This window comes from Bubalus bubalis, chromosome 14 (genome assembly GCF_019923935.1).
Source record: "Bubalus bubalis isolate 160015118507 breed Murrah chromosome 14, NDDB_SH_1, whole genome shotgun sequence".
NCBI classification, from domain to species: Eukaryota; Metazoa; Chordata; class Mammalia; order Artiodactyla; family Bovidae; genus Bubalus; species Bubalus bubalis.
The window spans coordinates 67031292-67049074 of NC_059170.1; the positions used below are offsets into that span (position 1 = coordinate 67031292).

Here is a 17783-nt window from a genome sequence, read left to right on the forward strand (position 1 = left end):
TCTTCAGGCTTTTATTCCTGATTTTTCAGCTCTTTTGATCTATTCCTACTGTTCCACACAAGTTTTTTAAAAAAATATTATTTTGACTGTGCTGGGTCTTCACTGTGGCACGTGAGCTTCTTTCACTGTGGCAGGTGGGCTTCTCTAGTTCTGGCACATAGGCTTAGTTACCCTGTGGCATTTGGGATCTTAGGTCACCGACCATGGATCAAACCTCCATCCCCTGCATTTGTTGAGGTGATTGTTAACCACTGGACCACCAAGGAAGTCCCCCTATAAGTTCTAATTGTTTTTTGGTATTTGTTTCTGTTTTAGCACACTATGCTGTTTTCCGAATCTTAGTTCCCCGACCAGGGATAGAACTCCAGATCCAAGGCAGTGGAAGCACTAAGCCCTAACCACTGGACCACCAGAGACTTCCCCAATCTAATTGTTAAATCCAACTATCTCTAGATATCTTTATTTTGTAAGCCACTGAAATCTCAAATCTTCATGTCCAAGGCCAAAATTTTAATTTTCCTTCCTAAACTGGTTCCTCTTTCTCATTCTTAGAAAACTGCCTCACCTCCACCCAGCAGCTCCACAACCTCCTTTTCCTTCCGGCCCGACATCCATCAGGGCTTCCCCTTGGCTGTATCCCCCATCTTTGCACCTCATGTCCTCACAATGCCCCCTCCCCAGCATAGTGCCCTGTGATGGAGGCCACCCTGACCACCAGTCATCATCCCCTAACTGGCTGCTCCACCTCCCACACAGAAGCCAGAATAACACTTCAAAGCTCTAAATTAAATGACATCTCTCCTTTGCTTAAACCTCCCAATGGCCTCCGGCCTCACCTGAGAATGAAATCCCAATGTCTCACCTGCACAAGGCCCTGCCTGCTCTTCCTGCACCCATAGTGGTCTCTGAGGTGCTGCAAGTCATCAAACTCTGCTTCTTTGTTCGTGTCTACTCTGGTGTCCTGTATCCTGTTAGGTCTCAGAAGGCAGGACATCCAAGATGTACACACAGCACCTAACACTGTCCTGGACCCAATAAACATCTGCCAGATGAACGAGTGCTGTCTCAGCACCCTGACTTTATTGTTCCACCTCTGTTAGTTTTTGTCTAGATGTATTTAGAAGTGTCATTTTATTTTGGTTTTCTCTGGTTAAAAAAAAAAAAAGACACATTTTAATACTTTCTCTCTTCAGGTAACTAATGCCAGACTCACTGCCCAGTCTCATAACAGGGGGCATTTAATTGCTGCTTCAACTGCTTTTTTGTTGAGGTATCCATATGTGTGCATGCTCAGTCATGTCTGACTCTTTGCAACCCACGGACTGCAGCCCAGGTGGCACCAGTTGTTTAAAAAAAAAAAAAAAACCCCGCCTGCCAATGCAAGAGATGTAAGAGATGTGGGTTTGATTCCTGGGTCAGGAAGATCCCCTGGAGAAGGAAATGGTAACCCACTCCAGTATTCTTGCCTGGAAAACCCCATGGAAAGAGGAGCCTGGTGGGCTACAGTCCATAGGGTAACAAAGAGTTGGACACGACTTAAGTGACTTAGCACCACACTGGACTGTAGCCCACCAGGTTCCTCTGTCCATGGGATTTTCCAGGCAAGAATACTGGATTGGGTTGCCATTTCCTATGCCAGAGAATCTTCCTGACCCAGGGATGGAACCCATGTCTCTTGTGTCTCCTGCACTGGCTGGCAGATTCTTTTCTACTGAGCCGTATTGCCATTCCTCAAACTCCTTAATGGTATACATAATAGACCTGCACTGCCTATAGAGGCTGAGCCTATCACTATTTTCTTAGCACACTTACTGAAACTGTTTTCTATGAGCCAAGACAGCATATGAATAAAAGTTAAATAGGAATTTTGTCTTTAAAATGTGTAAAGATGGCTAAGTCACCTCTCAACATCAGCCTAGTTAATACAAACAAGAAATTGAATTAAATCTTTCAAAGACAGTTATTTCTTCATTTACTTTGTTTGTATTTTTTTAATTCCCCTGCATACACATGTATGAAATGCATCTGTACCTACTTATGTTTAAAAGACAGTTTGGGGAAAATTTTTACCATTAAAATAATAATTTGTCCTGACTGAAACATCTACAAAAAACATTTGGCTAAAAATTCTTAGAAGGCATCATTAAACTAGAGGTTCCTTTGTGGTACTGATCCTGCTACAATTCAGGGCAGGTCTTAATTCTGAGCAGTTTTCTGCTAAAAAAAAAAAAAAAGGAAGGAAGGAAGAAAGAGGAAAGGGAAGGAGGGAAAAAGGAGAAGAAACTGGACTGAATGATTTCTGAAGTAACCCTTCCCACTCAAAATTTTCTTGGTTCTGTTAGGAACTTTCCTTTAATCTACAGAGGTCTGCAAAGCAGAATGGTAATAACAGCTACTGTTTCTTACAAACCCCCTAAGCATACAACATACTACATGAAAATCTTTACATGGGTCAGTTCAATTAATGGAGTTTATGATTATTATCCTCCCAATTTACAGGTAAGAAAACAAGTCACACGCACAAGCTTTGTCTGCTTTTTAACAAACATGAACCTCAACTGCCAGGAAGAGAAAGGGCCGAGTAGACAGGAAGGATTTATGAACTCAAAAAATGCAAATCACAACGACATTGCCTTAAACAGGTCTCTTGGCAAAGTCCGCAATTTGGGAGGCCTGTGCTACATGCCACTGCCTGTAGGACACAGTAAACATGTTTATCTCAACCTGCCAGAATCAACAGCTGTAACGTCTTTTCTTCCAAAGGTAGTATTTCAGTACCAGACTAAGGAATCACATGGGTATTTATTCTCTTAAATTCAAGTGCAAACCTGAGGTACCTCAAAGAAAGGACAGATAATGCCAATAGAATAAAAAGATAATTCAAAACTAACATTTAGGCAGGCATCAGTGACATCTGAATTTACAACATTTCCTGAATGTTATCCTATATGTAATATTAACATCAGGATAGTCAACTAAAATTAAATACACCATGAAAACTATGTACCAAATCACATTTTTAAAAATATTATTTTTCAATTTTTTGGCCACCCAAGTAGCATGTGGTGATCTTAGTTCCCTGACCAGGGATTGAACCCAAGCCCCCTGCACTGGCAGCACGGAATCTTAACCACTGGACTGCCAGGGAAGCACCCACAAATCATACTTCTACACAGAAAATTATATCTTCAATCATATCCTCAGGAAAATCAAAGTAAAAATTTAATGAGTTTTACACTGAGAATTGTACCTTTTATAAACTATTTGCTAAATTTTGCTTGAGTCTTTTTTCTTATATATAGTTTGAACTTTTTCAATTAGTATCAAATATATTTCTTTTTTGAGTGGTCAGGTGCCATCTTGGCAAAGACAGCTTCAGAGCTCAGCTGAAATCAACTCACAGGAATAAATCCCTCAATTGTGAGTTAACAGATGCCGATGAACAGTTTAAAACACAAAAATATTTTTGAAGCACTTATACCTCAGTTGGCCTCAGAAATGGCATTTGACAGACTTGATCTTTGTACTTAAAACACTAACATCAAATGATTTTTAACAGAGAAACCACACAGCAAGCTAGAGTTTGAGATAACCTAACAAGGAATGTATCTTCCATCATGACAGGTAAGACAGGTAACCTGTCTTAACTACACAGGAAGTGGTTTTGCCCCATTTCTTTCTATGAGAACACACACGCTCTCTGATACTAAGAACTACATCTCCAACTAATAAAATATTGATACATTAGTTACCATGGGAAGTGGAACATCTATTTCCTTAAATTGCTCCATGACACAAAGTAACACATAAAGAGCATTTAGTAAATGCTGAGTAAATCAGATGTCACTGATAAATCATCATCAGTCCAGACACTGACGAATCACTACAAAATTGGCATCCTAAAAAAGTGACTCTCAAATACCTCCCTCAAAATTCCAGGAATTGTTTAAAAGGCCGAATTATAAATAAATCTGATAGTTTTACTTATATTAAGGTGGCTGTACTGTACTAAAATTTTCGTGGCTGACAGTTTGAGAAGTCTGCATTTTAACTGTACCCAAACCAAAGCTTAACTGATAGAAAAACTACATGAAAATCCTCAAAGCAGGAAAAACATTTTCTATAGTGATGTGTTTCGGAAACACTAGCCCGTGTGCCTGTCGCAGAGGCCAACCACCTCCAAAACGTCCGAGTTTGGAGCAGAGAAAGGGTTACTGAAGGGCTGCACAGGGAGACGGGTGGCTCAAGCCCCCCAAAACTCCAAACTCCTTAAGAACTCTCTGCAAAGCCTTTTCTAGGAAAGGGGAGAGAGGGGCAGGTGAGCTGTTGCCAATGTCTTGGTAGCAGATCCTCTTTTGAAAAAATTAATTGACTGTGCCAGGTCTTAGTTGTGGCATATGGGATCTAGTTCCCTGACCAGGAATCAAACTCCGGACCCCTGCATTGGGAGCTCCGAGTCTTAGCCACTGGACCACAGTCATAGTCAGGGAACAATGCTCCTGTAAACCTCCACCAAACAAATGTTATTCTCAGTTCTGACAAGAACGGACATGGTCCCCAGGCACAACTGTCACCCTCTGAGATCCAGTCCTGGCTGAAAGGAGATCTCAGCTGGCAGCTCCCTCAGGGCCAGGTCTCCAGAGCCTATCCAACCGTCATTCCTGAGGGAGCCAGCCACCCAGGGCCCAACCAGCCCTCAGACCACCCTATAGCAGGGGAAAGAGAGTAGGTTTCTCAGATGGTGACCCGTACAGACAGCTGCTGCCATGAGGTCGCAGAGGCAGGGATGGGGGAGAGGGTCGCTGCTGCCTTAAGGCCTGGGCCCAGCCAGTGAGCAGCCTTGGTGAGGGCTTTGGAACCTGCAGGATACGGCCCGGCCTGTTCCTTGGGCCATCAGTTCACCTGCTGGCTGGAGGCCAGGTGAGCTGGAGAGCTCCAAGGAAGAAGGCCAGGAGTCACCTCTTACCTTCCTCTCCACCTGATGATCACCACTCTGCCAATCATTAGCTGAGCTGGACCCCTAACAGTCGCTCACTGACAGTTGCTCAGTTGGGGGAGGGGCCTACTGCAGCATGGACCAATGGCTGAACAGGACCACTGACAGTTGCTCGCTGACAGTTGCTCTCTTGGGGGAGGGGTCATTGTGGCACCAACCAATGGCTGACCGACCGTAAATGGTCTTACAGAACCTGCTGTCTAGTAACAGGGTGGGGGTTCCTTACCTCCTGCAGGGATGACCACGTACTAAGGATTGCACACGGCTATGTTACCTTACATAGGGTTCTATTTTTTTCAATGGAAAAGTAATGATTAAGAAGGAGCTGGATAACAAAGATACACTTGCCCAGCTTCGGCGACAAGTGTTAAAAACAGAGATACCTCTAAATAGACTGAGCCAAAGAACAAGGTATTTCATAGAAAGTATTTTATCATCGGAACAGGATAGTTTCCTGTTTGAGATCTATTTATTGTGTTATTTTTACAAGTAGCAAAGTCCCTCCATTTACCTCAGCTTTATACATGAATATAAAAAGCTACTGATGTCCACGCCTCCCATCCCCCCGCCCGGGTTAACAGGAGCTTGTGGACTCTTCCTGGCCTTCAGAAGCAGCTGTGGTTTCCTCTGTGACTTGGCCTGGAGCTCTAGCACGCTGATCAGTCATCCTCTTGCTGATTCCTTTTCTGTCACAGGAAACCAAGATACATTACAACAGCACATTCTAATCTGTTCAGCCAAGATTGCTTTTTCTGTCAGCAAGTATAATTTCCTAGAGGCTGCTTGCAAAAGATGTGGTTGAAAATTATCAATGGAAAAATATGAACTACTTAAGTTCATTAAAGTAGTTTATAATTTTGGCTCCTGGGCACATTATCCTCAAGACATTTGAACATTTTCTTTTTTCTTCTTTATACTTCTATATACGTAGGAGCACAAATACTCCTACAAAGAAATATAAATACATTCACCCCAGAGTACCCATGGCAGAGATCTGATTTGCTCTGAGGCCAGTTGACCCTTAAACAACAAGGGTCTGAACTGCACAGGCCATTTTCATCAGATTTTTTTCAGTAGTAAATACTATGGTACTGAGGACCCACTGCTGGTTAAATCCGCAGATAACCATGAATGTGAAGTGCTCACTATAATTTATACGTGGATTTTTCCCTGGCTGTTTGAGGGTCAATTATATATACTTTCCTCAAGATTACAAGTGTTAAGAAAATTACTCAAAAGCATATACTGTGCTGTGTGCTGCGCTAGGTCACTTCAACTGTGTCCAACTCTTTGCCACCCTGTGGACTGTAGCCTGCCAGGCTCCTCTGTCCATAGGATTCTCCAGGCAAGAATACTGGAGGGGGTTGCTATGTCCTTCTCCAGGAGATCTTTTCCACCCAGGGATCGAAGTGGCGTCTCTTGCAGCTCTTGCATTGGCAGGCGGGTTCTTTATCACTAGCGCCCCCTGGGAAGCCCCAGGAGCATGTACTCAAAAGCATATACATACAGAAGTATTTTCTATCATTTTTATCAATAAATTATTTTTTCAGTGTACTTGATGTATATCACTATGAAATGACCTCACTCATTCTGCCCCTTTAATTCCCAATCATCATATAGAAGTCTACGTGGGAATATGACTAAAATGAAATATTAAAGAATCAATTCAAAAGTGGAGATGGCCAGCATACTAAATACACATAAATGTTACCAGTTTAAGAAAATCGATGAGTTTGTGAGCGTCTTCACCCGTCGACAGGTCCACAAAGTCCTTGGGCAGCCGGTAGCTCAGGTAGGGACTCGGCTGGACTGTGACCTCACTGTTGGTACAACGGAAGGCCGGGGCATCCTTCATGAAGAAAAGAAAGGAGGAGCAGAAGTTGGTAAGAAAGTTTTTTTTTTAAATCAATTCTTCAAACTGAAAAAGATCCTGGTATAGAATTTTCAACTCCTGTACTACGGAGGAAAGAAAATCAGATTCCTAAGTGAAAGAAAACACCAAGGTTTTTAAAAAAAAACTTTCACATGTTCACAAGAAAATACACATCTAAGGTATCTGAAGACAAGAGACCTTGGGGGGCGGGGCTGGGTGGTCCCCGAGTGGTGGCTGCATAGCTGCTGTAGCTGTGAAGGGCTGGGGGTTGGGGGGGGTCTCTCCAGGCTTGAGGCTGCTTCAGGCAGTCCCACACAGGCCAGCATGCTTTATAAACTCGGTCCCCTTCCACAGATGCACTGCAGGAAATTACTGCCCTAAGAGAATAAGGCCAACAGTGAGGGCGAAGGAGAGCCCCAAACCCCTAACACTGTTGCACCTCTCTCACGTCACTTCAAGTACTCACTCACAGATTTCTCTCAGCACCAATGTAAAACTAAATTCAAGGCTCATATTTAACAAGTCTTCACATTCTTTATTGCACATGCTTAGAGTCTTGCATGGAATGTTCACATATCGCCTGCTGCCGAAAAGGGTTCCAGAGTCAGAGGCCATGGGTTTGGGCTTCATGGGTGGCAGACACTGAGGTGAGGGATGGATGGTGTCCAGCAGGTGGAGACATGCTGGGAACCTGGCTGGAACAGGACAGTGAAGCCCTAGAAAGCAGCCCATACCGTATGACAGACAGCCCAGCCATGGTTCAGACAGTAAAGAATCTGCCTGCATGCAGGAGACTCAGGCTTGATCCCTAGGTCGGGAAGATCCCCCGGAGAAGAGAATGGCAACCCCCTCCAGTATTCTTGCCTGGAGAATTCCATGGACAGAGGAGTCTGGTGGGCCACAGTCGATGGGGTCACAAAGAGATGGATACAACTAAGCGATTAATACACACACACACACGAAATACCTACTGTCTGCTGGACACTGTTCTGGGGAAGGGAGAAAAACTGGAAAGCAAGAGGGTAGGGAGTCACTGAGCAAGCAAATAAATAAACAAGATCATTCCATAGAGTTCAGTTCAGTTCAGTCGCTCAGTCGTGTCTGACTCTGCGACCCCATGAATCACAGCATGCCAGGCCTCCCTGTCCATCACCATCTCCCGGAGTTCACTCAAACTCACATCCATCAAGTCGGTGATGCCATCCAGCCATCTCATCCTCTGTCGTCCTCTTTTCCTCCTGCCCCCAATCCCCCTCCCAACATCAGAGTCTTTTCCATAGAGTAAAAAGTTATAAAAACAGGACAGCAAGGAGCTATAATAAAAGGAGAACCATATAGATTCCTCTTGGGGGTGGGTTGGGTGGGTGGGACCCCTCCTTGCTTAAGGAGGGGTCATCTGGGCTGAGAACTGAAAAGTATGATGAAAGCAGCCTCATGAGGTCTGGGAGCAAACTCAGCTTTGGATGCAGTGGAAACAACAAGTGCAAAGACCTGAAGGCCAGGCAGGGCTCTGCAGCTTTGAGGAATGGAAGGAAGGCAGGTCTCTGTGCACTGGAGGACAGGCAGGAAGGGGTGCCGAGAAAGGCAGGAGCCAGTTCCTGTTGCTCTTTTGTCATCCCTAACCTCCAGCACAAGACTGTTTACATTAAGAAGAAAGGAAGGAGGGAAGGAAGGAAAAAAGGAAAGGAAGGAAGGCAGAATGGATGAATGAATGAATTTGGATCATACTGTGAATCTTATACAACTGTTTCTATCCAATAACTCTGTTCCTCATATTTAAAAATAACTTTGTGCCAAATAATTTGCATTTTACCAGCTCACAACTCTTAAGATGCCAGCAGGGATAAGATCCCTTCATTCATTAATTCAACAAACCCTAGTTGTACCTGGCACTGTAACGTGACAGAAGGAGAGGGACGGGTGGGACCCCACTCTGAAATAATGGGAGTCTGTGCATTTGAATATACACAAAAAATGCCCAGGAAACCTTAATGGGCGGCCATTTCTAGGTGGCAGGATTTCAAGTGTTACTTCTTTCTAATTCTCTCTCTGTGAGAGATCATTTTTAAATGATCATATGAAAATAAAACTATTTTGTAGAAGACAGAAAACACCCATGAGAATATGAAATGAAGAACCCAGCACACAAGGACTACAGATGCAGTGCACTCTCATTTACTTTAAAAAGGCTCATGTTTACGTGTGCAAGCAGGTTATGCACCAAAATATAACAGCGGTTGTCAAGGAGCTAGGATCACGGGTGATTTTACAATTTCCTTTAAAATTGGGCACGTGTCACTTTTATAGGCTGAAAAGAGCAATACACAGTTGTCTAAAGGAGTGGCCATGAACATGAGGAGAAAGGAGAGAGCAGCTGGGTGGAGACGGACCTGAGGGAGGCCGTGCTACTAAGACTGAAGGCGTCAAAACGTGGTGAACTACTTTCAGAGAAAGAAAGAGATTGGAGAAGAAAGAAGGCAACGGCAGCCCCGGGAATCTGGTGAGACGCAGGGCAGAGACAGGACTCGGAGGAAGGATGCAGTGAGTCTGTAGGTTTGATGACAGTTAAAGGGAGCAAATTCTCAGTGATGATTCTCTCTTCCCATGAGGGGAGCTGTGAAGGTACCCGCTGAGGAGGACAAGAGTGATGGACAGAAGCTCCCAGGAGCCTGGAGGGCGTGGAACGGCCACTGTGGCCAATGGAAGGGGACGCTGGTAGGACAACAGAGCCTGTGGTCAAAGCCCTGGGGAAGCCAGGGGTCCTGATTGGACAAGCCCCTGTCCACACGGCTGGGCAACATCCCTCTGTCCATGTGCAGCAGCCCAGGGCTGGACCAGAATAAACAGATGCATGACCTGACCCACAGCCAGGACTCTCTTCAGGTGGGAAGGACACAGGAGCCAAGAAAAAGAAAAGTAACTAGAGAAGAACCTATCCGGCAATCACTTCCTTAGATGAAGTGTCAGTTAGTTCAGTCGCTCAGTCGTGTCCGACTCTTCGTGACCCTGTGGACTACAGCACGTGAGGCTTCTCTGTCCATCACCAACACCCAGAGCCTGCTCAAACTCATGTCCATCGAGTTGCTGATGCCATCCAACCATCTCATCCTCTGTCATCCCCTTCTCCTCCTGCCTTCAATCTTTCCCAACATCAGGGTTTTTTCCAAGTAGTCAGTTCTTCACATCAGGTGGCCAAAGTACTGGAGCTTCAGCTTCAGCATCAGTCCTTCCAATGAATATTCAGGACTGATTTCCTTTAGGATGGACTGGTTGGATCTCCTTGCAGTCCAAGGGACTCTCAAGAGTCTTCTCCAACACCACAGTTCAAAAGCATCAATTCTTCAGTGCTCAGCTTTCTTTATGCTCCAACTCTCACAACCATACACAACTACTAGAAAAACCACAGCTTTGACTATATAGACCTTTGTCAGCAAATAATGCCTCTGCTTTTTAATACACTGTCTAGGTTGCTCATAGCTTTTCTTCCAAGGAGCAAGCGTCTTGTAATTTCATGGCTGCAGTCACCATCTGCAGTGATTCTGGAGCCCAAAAAAATAAAGTCTCTCACTGTTTCCATTGTTTCCCCATCTATTTGCCATGAACTGATAGGTCTGGATGCCATGATCTTAGTTTTTTGAATGTTGAGTTTTAAGCCAGCTTTTTCACCTTCCTCTTTCACTTTCATCAAGAGGCTAAATCTTTAGTTCTTTGCTTTCTGCCATAAAGGTGGTGTCATCTGCATATCTGAGGTTATTGATATTTCTCCCAGCAATCTTGATTTCAGCTTGTGCTTCATCCAGCCCTGCATTTCGCATGATGTACTCTGCATATAAGTTAAATAAGTAGGGTGACAATACATAGCCTTGACGTATTCCTTTCCCAATTTGGAACCAGTCTGTTGTTCCATGTCTGCTTCTGTTGCTTCTTGACCTGCATACAGATTTCTCAGGAGGCAGGTAACATGGTCTGTCTGATAGTCCCATCTCTTGAAGAATTTTCCACAGTTTGTTGTGATCCACACAGTCCAGGCTTTGGGGAAATCAATAAAGCAGTAATAGATGTTTTTCTGGGATTCTCTTGCTTTTTTCAATGATCCAACGGATGTTGGCAATTTGGTCTCTGGTTCCTCTGCCTTTTTTAAATCCAGCTTGAACATCTGGAAGTTCACGGTTCACATAGCTGTTGAAGCCTGGCTTGGAGAATTTTCAGCATTACTTTGCTAGTGTGTGAGATGAGTGCAATTGTGCCTTAGTTTGAACATTCTTTGGCGTTGCCTTTCTTTGGGATTGGAATGAAAACTGACCTTTTCCAGTCCTGTGGCCACTGCTGAGTTTTCCAAATTTGCTGGCATATTGAGTGAAGCACTTTCACAGCATCATCTTTTAGGATCTGAAACAGCTCAATTGGAATTCCATCACCTCCAATAGCTTTGTTCATAGTGATGCTTCCTAAGGCCCACTTGACTTTGTACTCCAGGATGTCTGGCTCTGGGTGAGTGATCACACCATCGTGGTTATCTGGGTCATGAAGAACTTTTTGTATAGTTCTTCTGTGTATTCTTGCTACCTCTTCTTAATATCTTCCATACCATTCCTGTCCTTTATTGTGCCCATCTTTGCATGAAATGTTCCCTTGGTATCTCCTATTTTCTTGAAGAGATCTCTAGTCTTTCCCATTCTATTGTTTTCCACTATTTCTTTGCACTGATCACTGAGGAAGGCTTTCTTATCTCTCCTTGCTATTCTTCGGAACTCTGCATTCAAATGGGTATATCTTTCCTTTTCTCCTTTGCCTTTAGCTTCTCTTCTTTTCTCAGCTATTTGTAAGGCCTCCTCAGACAACCATTTGCCTTTTTGCATTTCTTTTTCTTGGGGACTGCTTTGATCACTGCCTTCTGTACAATGTCACGAACCTCTGTCCATAGTGAATGATGAAGTGAATAAATCACAAAGCACACACACCCTTCTTGATCACCACTGCAGGCAAGGATCACAGAGTTAACCTGTGGTGGGTGCCTGGGAACCAGGAGGCAATTCCTCAGGGGACTGACAAGTTTCCTGGGGACCTTTCTGATCTTCTTACCTGCTCCAGAGCTTCTCCTTCACTGAAGTCACCCTTTAGGTTTGTTCCAGATAACAGTTCATCCCAAGTAAACAGCAGTGAATCTGTGACTTCACCAAATGGATTAAAATCAATCAGCCACACCTTCCCCTGCAGAACAGAGAGAAAGCCCAGTAAGGATAAAAGCAAGTATGTAAGCTGGCTTATCAGAAAGATGATCTTGTTTTACCCAAAATCATCTCATTTCATCTTAAAAATCGTATCACTGATTACAAAAGATAGTTCCTCCAGGCCCCATCTGTGAAGGGCTGCCTGTCTAAGTAGAGCAGGCACAGAGCCCCAGGAAGTCCACCCAAGAATGCAGAGAGGAGACAGGAAAAGAAAGCCTGACAAAGACATGCATGCCAACTTCTGCTTTCAATCAATTTTACATCAAAAACCGAAGCAAGCAGTGGAAGAAAATGCTTTGTTTTGTTCTGAAGATTCTGAGATTATTCAGGTGTATATCGTGGTTCATGGATTACAAAGAATAAGGCTAGTTAAATGCCAATGATCTATTTTTACTTTTTATATGAAATATACAAATTCCAGGGGGCAATGGTGCCTCTTACGACCTTATGTAAGATCCTTGAACATCCTCATCAATGATGCCATCATGTTTAATATACTGCCAGTATATTTTCTCAAAGTCTGTTTACTTAAAACTGTATGGAATAATGCAGTAAGTAATAAAACTCAAGCAGGCAGAAGGGAAATCTCACAAAGTGGTCCCACCAAAGCAGCATCACTGGAATGCTCTCATGGGTTCTTTAATGATCTTTCAGGAGAAGGCCAGCAGTTCTCAGCACCAGCCCCCACCTCTGAGAGGCTGCTGCAAAGGCTTGAATTTTTTAAAACTTACTAAAGATGTAAGAAAGGGCTTCCCCAATGGCTTAGCAGGTAAAGAATCTGCCTGCAACGCAGCAAACACTTCACTGCAGTGGAGACACAGGCTCAATCCCTGGGTGGGGAAGATCCCGGGAGGAAGGCATGGCAACACACTCCAGAATTCTTGCCTGGAGAATCCCATGGACAGAGGAGCCTGCAGGCTATAGTCCAAAGGGTCACAGAAAAATCGAACATGACTGAGCAAAGACGTAAGAAAATGCTCAGCTGTCTTTCATTTCAATGTACTGGATTGGCCAGAAAGTTTGTTTGGGTTTTCCATACCCTCTTACAGACAAACCTGAACGAGATTTTTGGCCAAGCCAATAGTAACTGTTTTGTCTGCATGATAGAGCTTGATGGCACATGAAAGGGAGATGCAAAATAAAAACAAATCAACCTTTCTAAGAAACTGCCATCTCCTCTTCTGAGAGCAGTGATGGCCAGTGTGACAGATTCCAGCCTCAGGGAAGGAACACCTCTGGCCCAGCCAGATGAAGTTTGCAAGAGGCAAAGTGCTGACATAAAGGAGCTGGGGAGCCTGTGAAATCCTGCCAGGAAATTAACACCAACACATTTGATCATGGGGGTGTATGTGACATTTACTAGATAAATGTTTCCTTGCAACTTTTATTTTTGCTCCTCTTGACTTTTCTCACTGAGACACTCAGCATAATTGCACCCTTTTGTTGGTAGTTTTTTCTGTAAATATGTAGCAATTGTGTCTTGGGCAGACATGCGTGTGTAAAATGACAAATGCCTAAGGACCTAGACTGCTGAGCCAGCATTACTAATATCTAGCATTGTTTCTCATCTGTTTTCAAGGAAAAGTTTAAGAAAGACAAAGCTAAATTTTATTAGGACTGGCTGCAAACTAGAAAGTTTGATGTGGCAAAGAACCACTATGGGAAGTTTCCACCATGCACCATTTGGCCATGTTTCCTGGTTCACACAATCCCTAGCAGCAATTCTGCTGCAATTCCTTCTTGCCACTTGAGTTATATTCTCACTTCGATTTGGTGCCTGCTCCTCCTCGCTTCTCTGACTGTGTGAAATCATGTCTGCCGTCAACCCATTCCTTGGTAGGACAGCAGCTTTGCTTTTTTTGGTCATTACTCAGATGTCTCAATAAGTTGTATGTTATTTTAACAAAATGAGTATTTTCTAAACTTTGAACCCTTTTAACTTGAATTTTTATAACCAGTAAAATCATCTCATTATCAAAAAAGAAAAAAAACTATTGCATCTGTTAGCATCAGAATATTTAGCTCTATAAACTAGAAGTATGCCACACTGTAAAAAAAAAAAGAAAATCACCGCTGTTAGGACTGACAGCTGGCAGAATGTGTTCTGTAGTTTGGAAGCCATCCTCTAGTTTAAAGAAAAACAGACCAGCTGGAATCAGGCATAAAACCATCAAGATGAGGTTTTTACACCCATAACATGTTTTTTATGTCACACCTCAGGAACAAGACATCCTGAGAAACTGTATTTAGGCAACCTATCAGGTAGGAGTGGTCACATCGACCTTCCTAATATCTACCAACTGACCTACCCCGACTACCCCACCATTCACCTAAATGAAACTCTACACACCAAACACCGTGCTACTCATGGGGGCATAAAAGTCAGTAACAGAGAGTCTGCTCCCTGAAAGAGTTCTGTCCAGACCAGGACACGTATACACACGCGTACACCAGTACATGTTCACCACAGCACAATACAGAAAAGACTACAAACAAGCTAAGCATTCATCCACAGGGAAATGATTCATCAAACCATATAGCACATCCACATAATCAAATACTGTGTCCTTTAAGAAACCAGAAAGTTCTCCAAGATACACTGCTTTTAAAAAGTACAAAAAGCAAGGTGCAAGTGCTTTATCATATGCTAACCCATGTGTTAGTAAACAAAGCTAGTGGAGGTGATGGAATTCCAGTTGAGCTTTTTAAATCCTAAAAGATGACGCTGTGAAAGTGCTGCACTCAATATGCCAGCAAATTTGGAAAACTCAGCAGTGGCCTCAGAACTGGAAAAGGTCAGTTTTCATTCCAATCCCAAAGAAAGGCAATGCCAAAGACTGTTCAAACTACGGCACAACTGTACTCATCTCACACGCTAGCAAAGTAATGCTCAAAATTTTCCAAGTCAGGCTTCAACAGTACGTGAACCGTGAACTTCCAGATGTTCAAGCTGGGTTTAGAAAAGGCAGAGGAACCAGAGATCAAATTGCCAACATCCGTTGGATTATTGAAAAAGCAAGAGAATTCCAGAAAGACATCTATTTCTGCTTTATTGACTATACCAAAGCCTTTGACTGTGTGGATCAGAACAAACTGTGGAAAATTCTTCAAGAGATGGGAATACCAGACAGACCATGTTACCTGCCTCCTGAGAAATCTGTATGCAGGTCAAGAAGCAACAGTCAAAACCGGACATGGAACAACAGACTGGTTCCAAATAGGAAAAGGAGTACCTCAAGGCTGTATATTGTCTCCCTGCATAACTTATATGCAGCGTACGTCATGAGAAATGCTGGGCTGGATGAAGCACAAGCTGGAATCAAGATTGCTGGAAGAAATATCAATAACCTCAGATATGCAGATGACACCACCTTTATGGCAGAAAGTGAAGAGGAACTAAAAAACCTCTTGATGAAAGTGAAAAAGCTGGCTTAAAACTCAACATTCAAAAAATGAAGATCATGGCATCTAGTCCCATCAGTTCATGGCAAATAGATGGGGAAACAGTGGAAACAGTGACAGACTTTATTTTCTTGGGCTCCAAAATCACTGCAGATGGTGACTACAGCCATGAAATTACAAGACGCTTGCTCCTTGGAAGAAAAGCTATGACCAACCTAGACAGCATATTAAAAAGCAGATATTACTTTGCCAACAAAGGTCCATCTAGTCAAAGCTGTAGTTTTTCTAGTAGTCATGTATGGGTGTGAGAGTTGGACTATAAAGAAAGCTGAGCACCAAAGAATTGATGCTTTTGAACTGTGGTGCTGGAGAAGACTCTTGAGAGTCCCTTGGACTGCAAGGAGATTGAACTCATCCATCCTAAAGGAAATCAGTCCTGAATATTCACTGGAGGGAGTGATGCTGAAACCGAAGCTCCAATACTTTGGCCACCTGATGCAAGAACTGACTCATTGGAAAAGACCCTGATGTTGGGAAAGATTGAAGGCAGGAGGAGAAGGGGACGACAGAGGATGAGATGGATGGATGGCATCCTGACTCAATGGACATGAGTTTGAGCAGGCTCTGTGTGTTGGTGATGGACAGAGAAACCTGGCGTGCTACAGTCCATGGGGTCATGGAGAATCAGACACAACCAAGCGACTAAACTCAACTGAACTCTTGTGTAAAGAAAGATGGGGAAAAATAAGTATGCTGCTTGTTTTTGCATCAAGAAATACTGGAAGGATACATAAGAAATTAACAATCTAGAATGCAGAGGCAGAAGGGTTAGAATCAGACCTTCCACGTATATTTTCAAAGCAATAGCATTAATAAGCTTAATCTAACGAATGTCAACAGAATACTTTGCACTTTAGATATTGTACTTTCTTTCTCAATCATAAATAAAACAGAAGCAAAAAAGTGATTAGGCTGCAGATTCATTCTGAACAATATCAAACACTAGATCATATTTATCCCAAAAAGCAAGAAAGTTAATAACAAGAAAATAACCCAAATCCTTTTTCAAATATCTAAAGTAGTTACTCTAAAGTCTAGTTATGCATTATCATCACTTGTGGAGCTTCTTAAAATACACATTCCAAGGCCTCATCCCAGACCTCCCGCATGGGGGCAGGAGCCATGGTTCTGACACGTAGAGCGGTTAGACTCTCTCAGCACCGAGTCCACCTGTCCAGCAACTGTTCTGACAGGCATGCAGGGTCGCCAAGCCCAGACACACTCCACTTGTACTTCAGATCAGAGATCACCATAAAAAGAGTCAGTTTTCTCCCAAGAATAGCCATAAATCCTGCATTCCAGACAGTGTCTGAGACGGTGACTCAAGTGCCATTGATTGAAAGCAAATGAATTTCACATCACGGCCAGCATCTCTTCTCAGAGACCGTCAGGATGTTTACACTGGCCTGGTTCCCACTTTAAAGGCACGCAACTGCTTTTGGTGCTGTCAGATCACAGCCGTAATTACTTACATCCATGTCCCACTTCACTTAAGACATTCATATAACTGTCTCACCAAGTCACACGTCTGCACTGACCTGCTGGCCCTACTGAACCACAGCAGACCTGGACATGTGCTGGGGAAGTACTGAGACTGCATTAGAACATAACGGCTTCAGACTGAACCTCTGTAAAATGGGAACAAACAGCACATACCCCACAGTGTTGCATGGACTAAGGGAGACAATTAAATAAGAGTCAAGCTCTTCTGAGCTGCACATTCAGGACAATGGGCTCAGTTTCCTCCCTCACTGATTTGATCCACACCAATCCTGGAATGCTTTAGTCTCGAAGATAAGCTCCTTGATGGTCTTGAGATCACCCAGATGGAAGCTGCTTGTTAGAAGCACAGCATCTAACACCTGACAGGCTCTGGATAAACCGTGGTCTGTGAGTGACTGGACGTGGCTGGCATATGGTTGTTAGAAGCTGAGACTGGCCCCCAGGTTCCTGTCCGCTCCACCCTGCCAGCTCCCCATCCTTTCTCTAAGGTTTGCTTCCAATTCTGCCAAGTAGCATCCCTCTTTTGTACCACATGTCAATTTATAGGTCCTCTTTCTTTCTCTTTTTTAATAGCTCCTCTTTCTAATTCTTAACAGATGCCATCAACGTTCAAGACAGGTGAAAACAGAGTAAATGATACCTTTGGCTTGAAAGAGGTGAGTCAATGGTTAACAGTTACCTTGGGTCATGAACATATGGGCCCCATCCTTTTGTCCAA

The 17783-nt window shown here is 43.5% G+C and overlaps 1 protein-coding gene across 2 annotated transcripts in view; it reads right to left on the bottom strand.

Annotated features, from left to right (window-relative positions):
* Positions 1–5410: 5410 nt before the first annotated feature.
* CDC123 (cell division cycle 123) overlaps positions 5411–17783 on the bottom strand; it is a 46135-nt gene continuing 33762 nt past the window's right edge. For both annotated transcript variants that reach the window (XM_006043315.4, XM_006043316.4), the window contains 3 exons: positions 11952–12080; positions 6708–6845; positions 5411–5682 (listed from right to left, as the gene is read on the bottom strand). In XM_006043315.4, the coding sequence (XP_006043377.1) occupies positions 5656–5682; positions 6708–6845; positions 11952–12080 (294 nt within the window). In that variant the 3' untranslated portion in view covers positions 5411–5655. The remainder of the gene's footprint in view (positions 5683–6707; positions 6846–11951; positions 12081–17783) is intronic.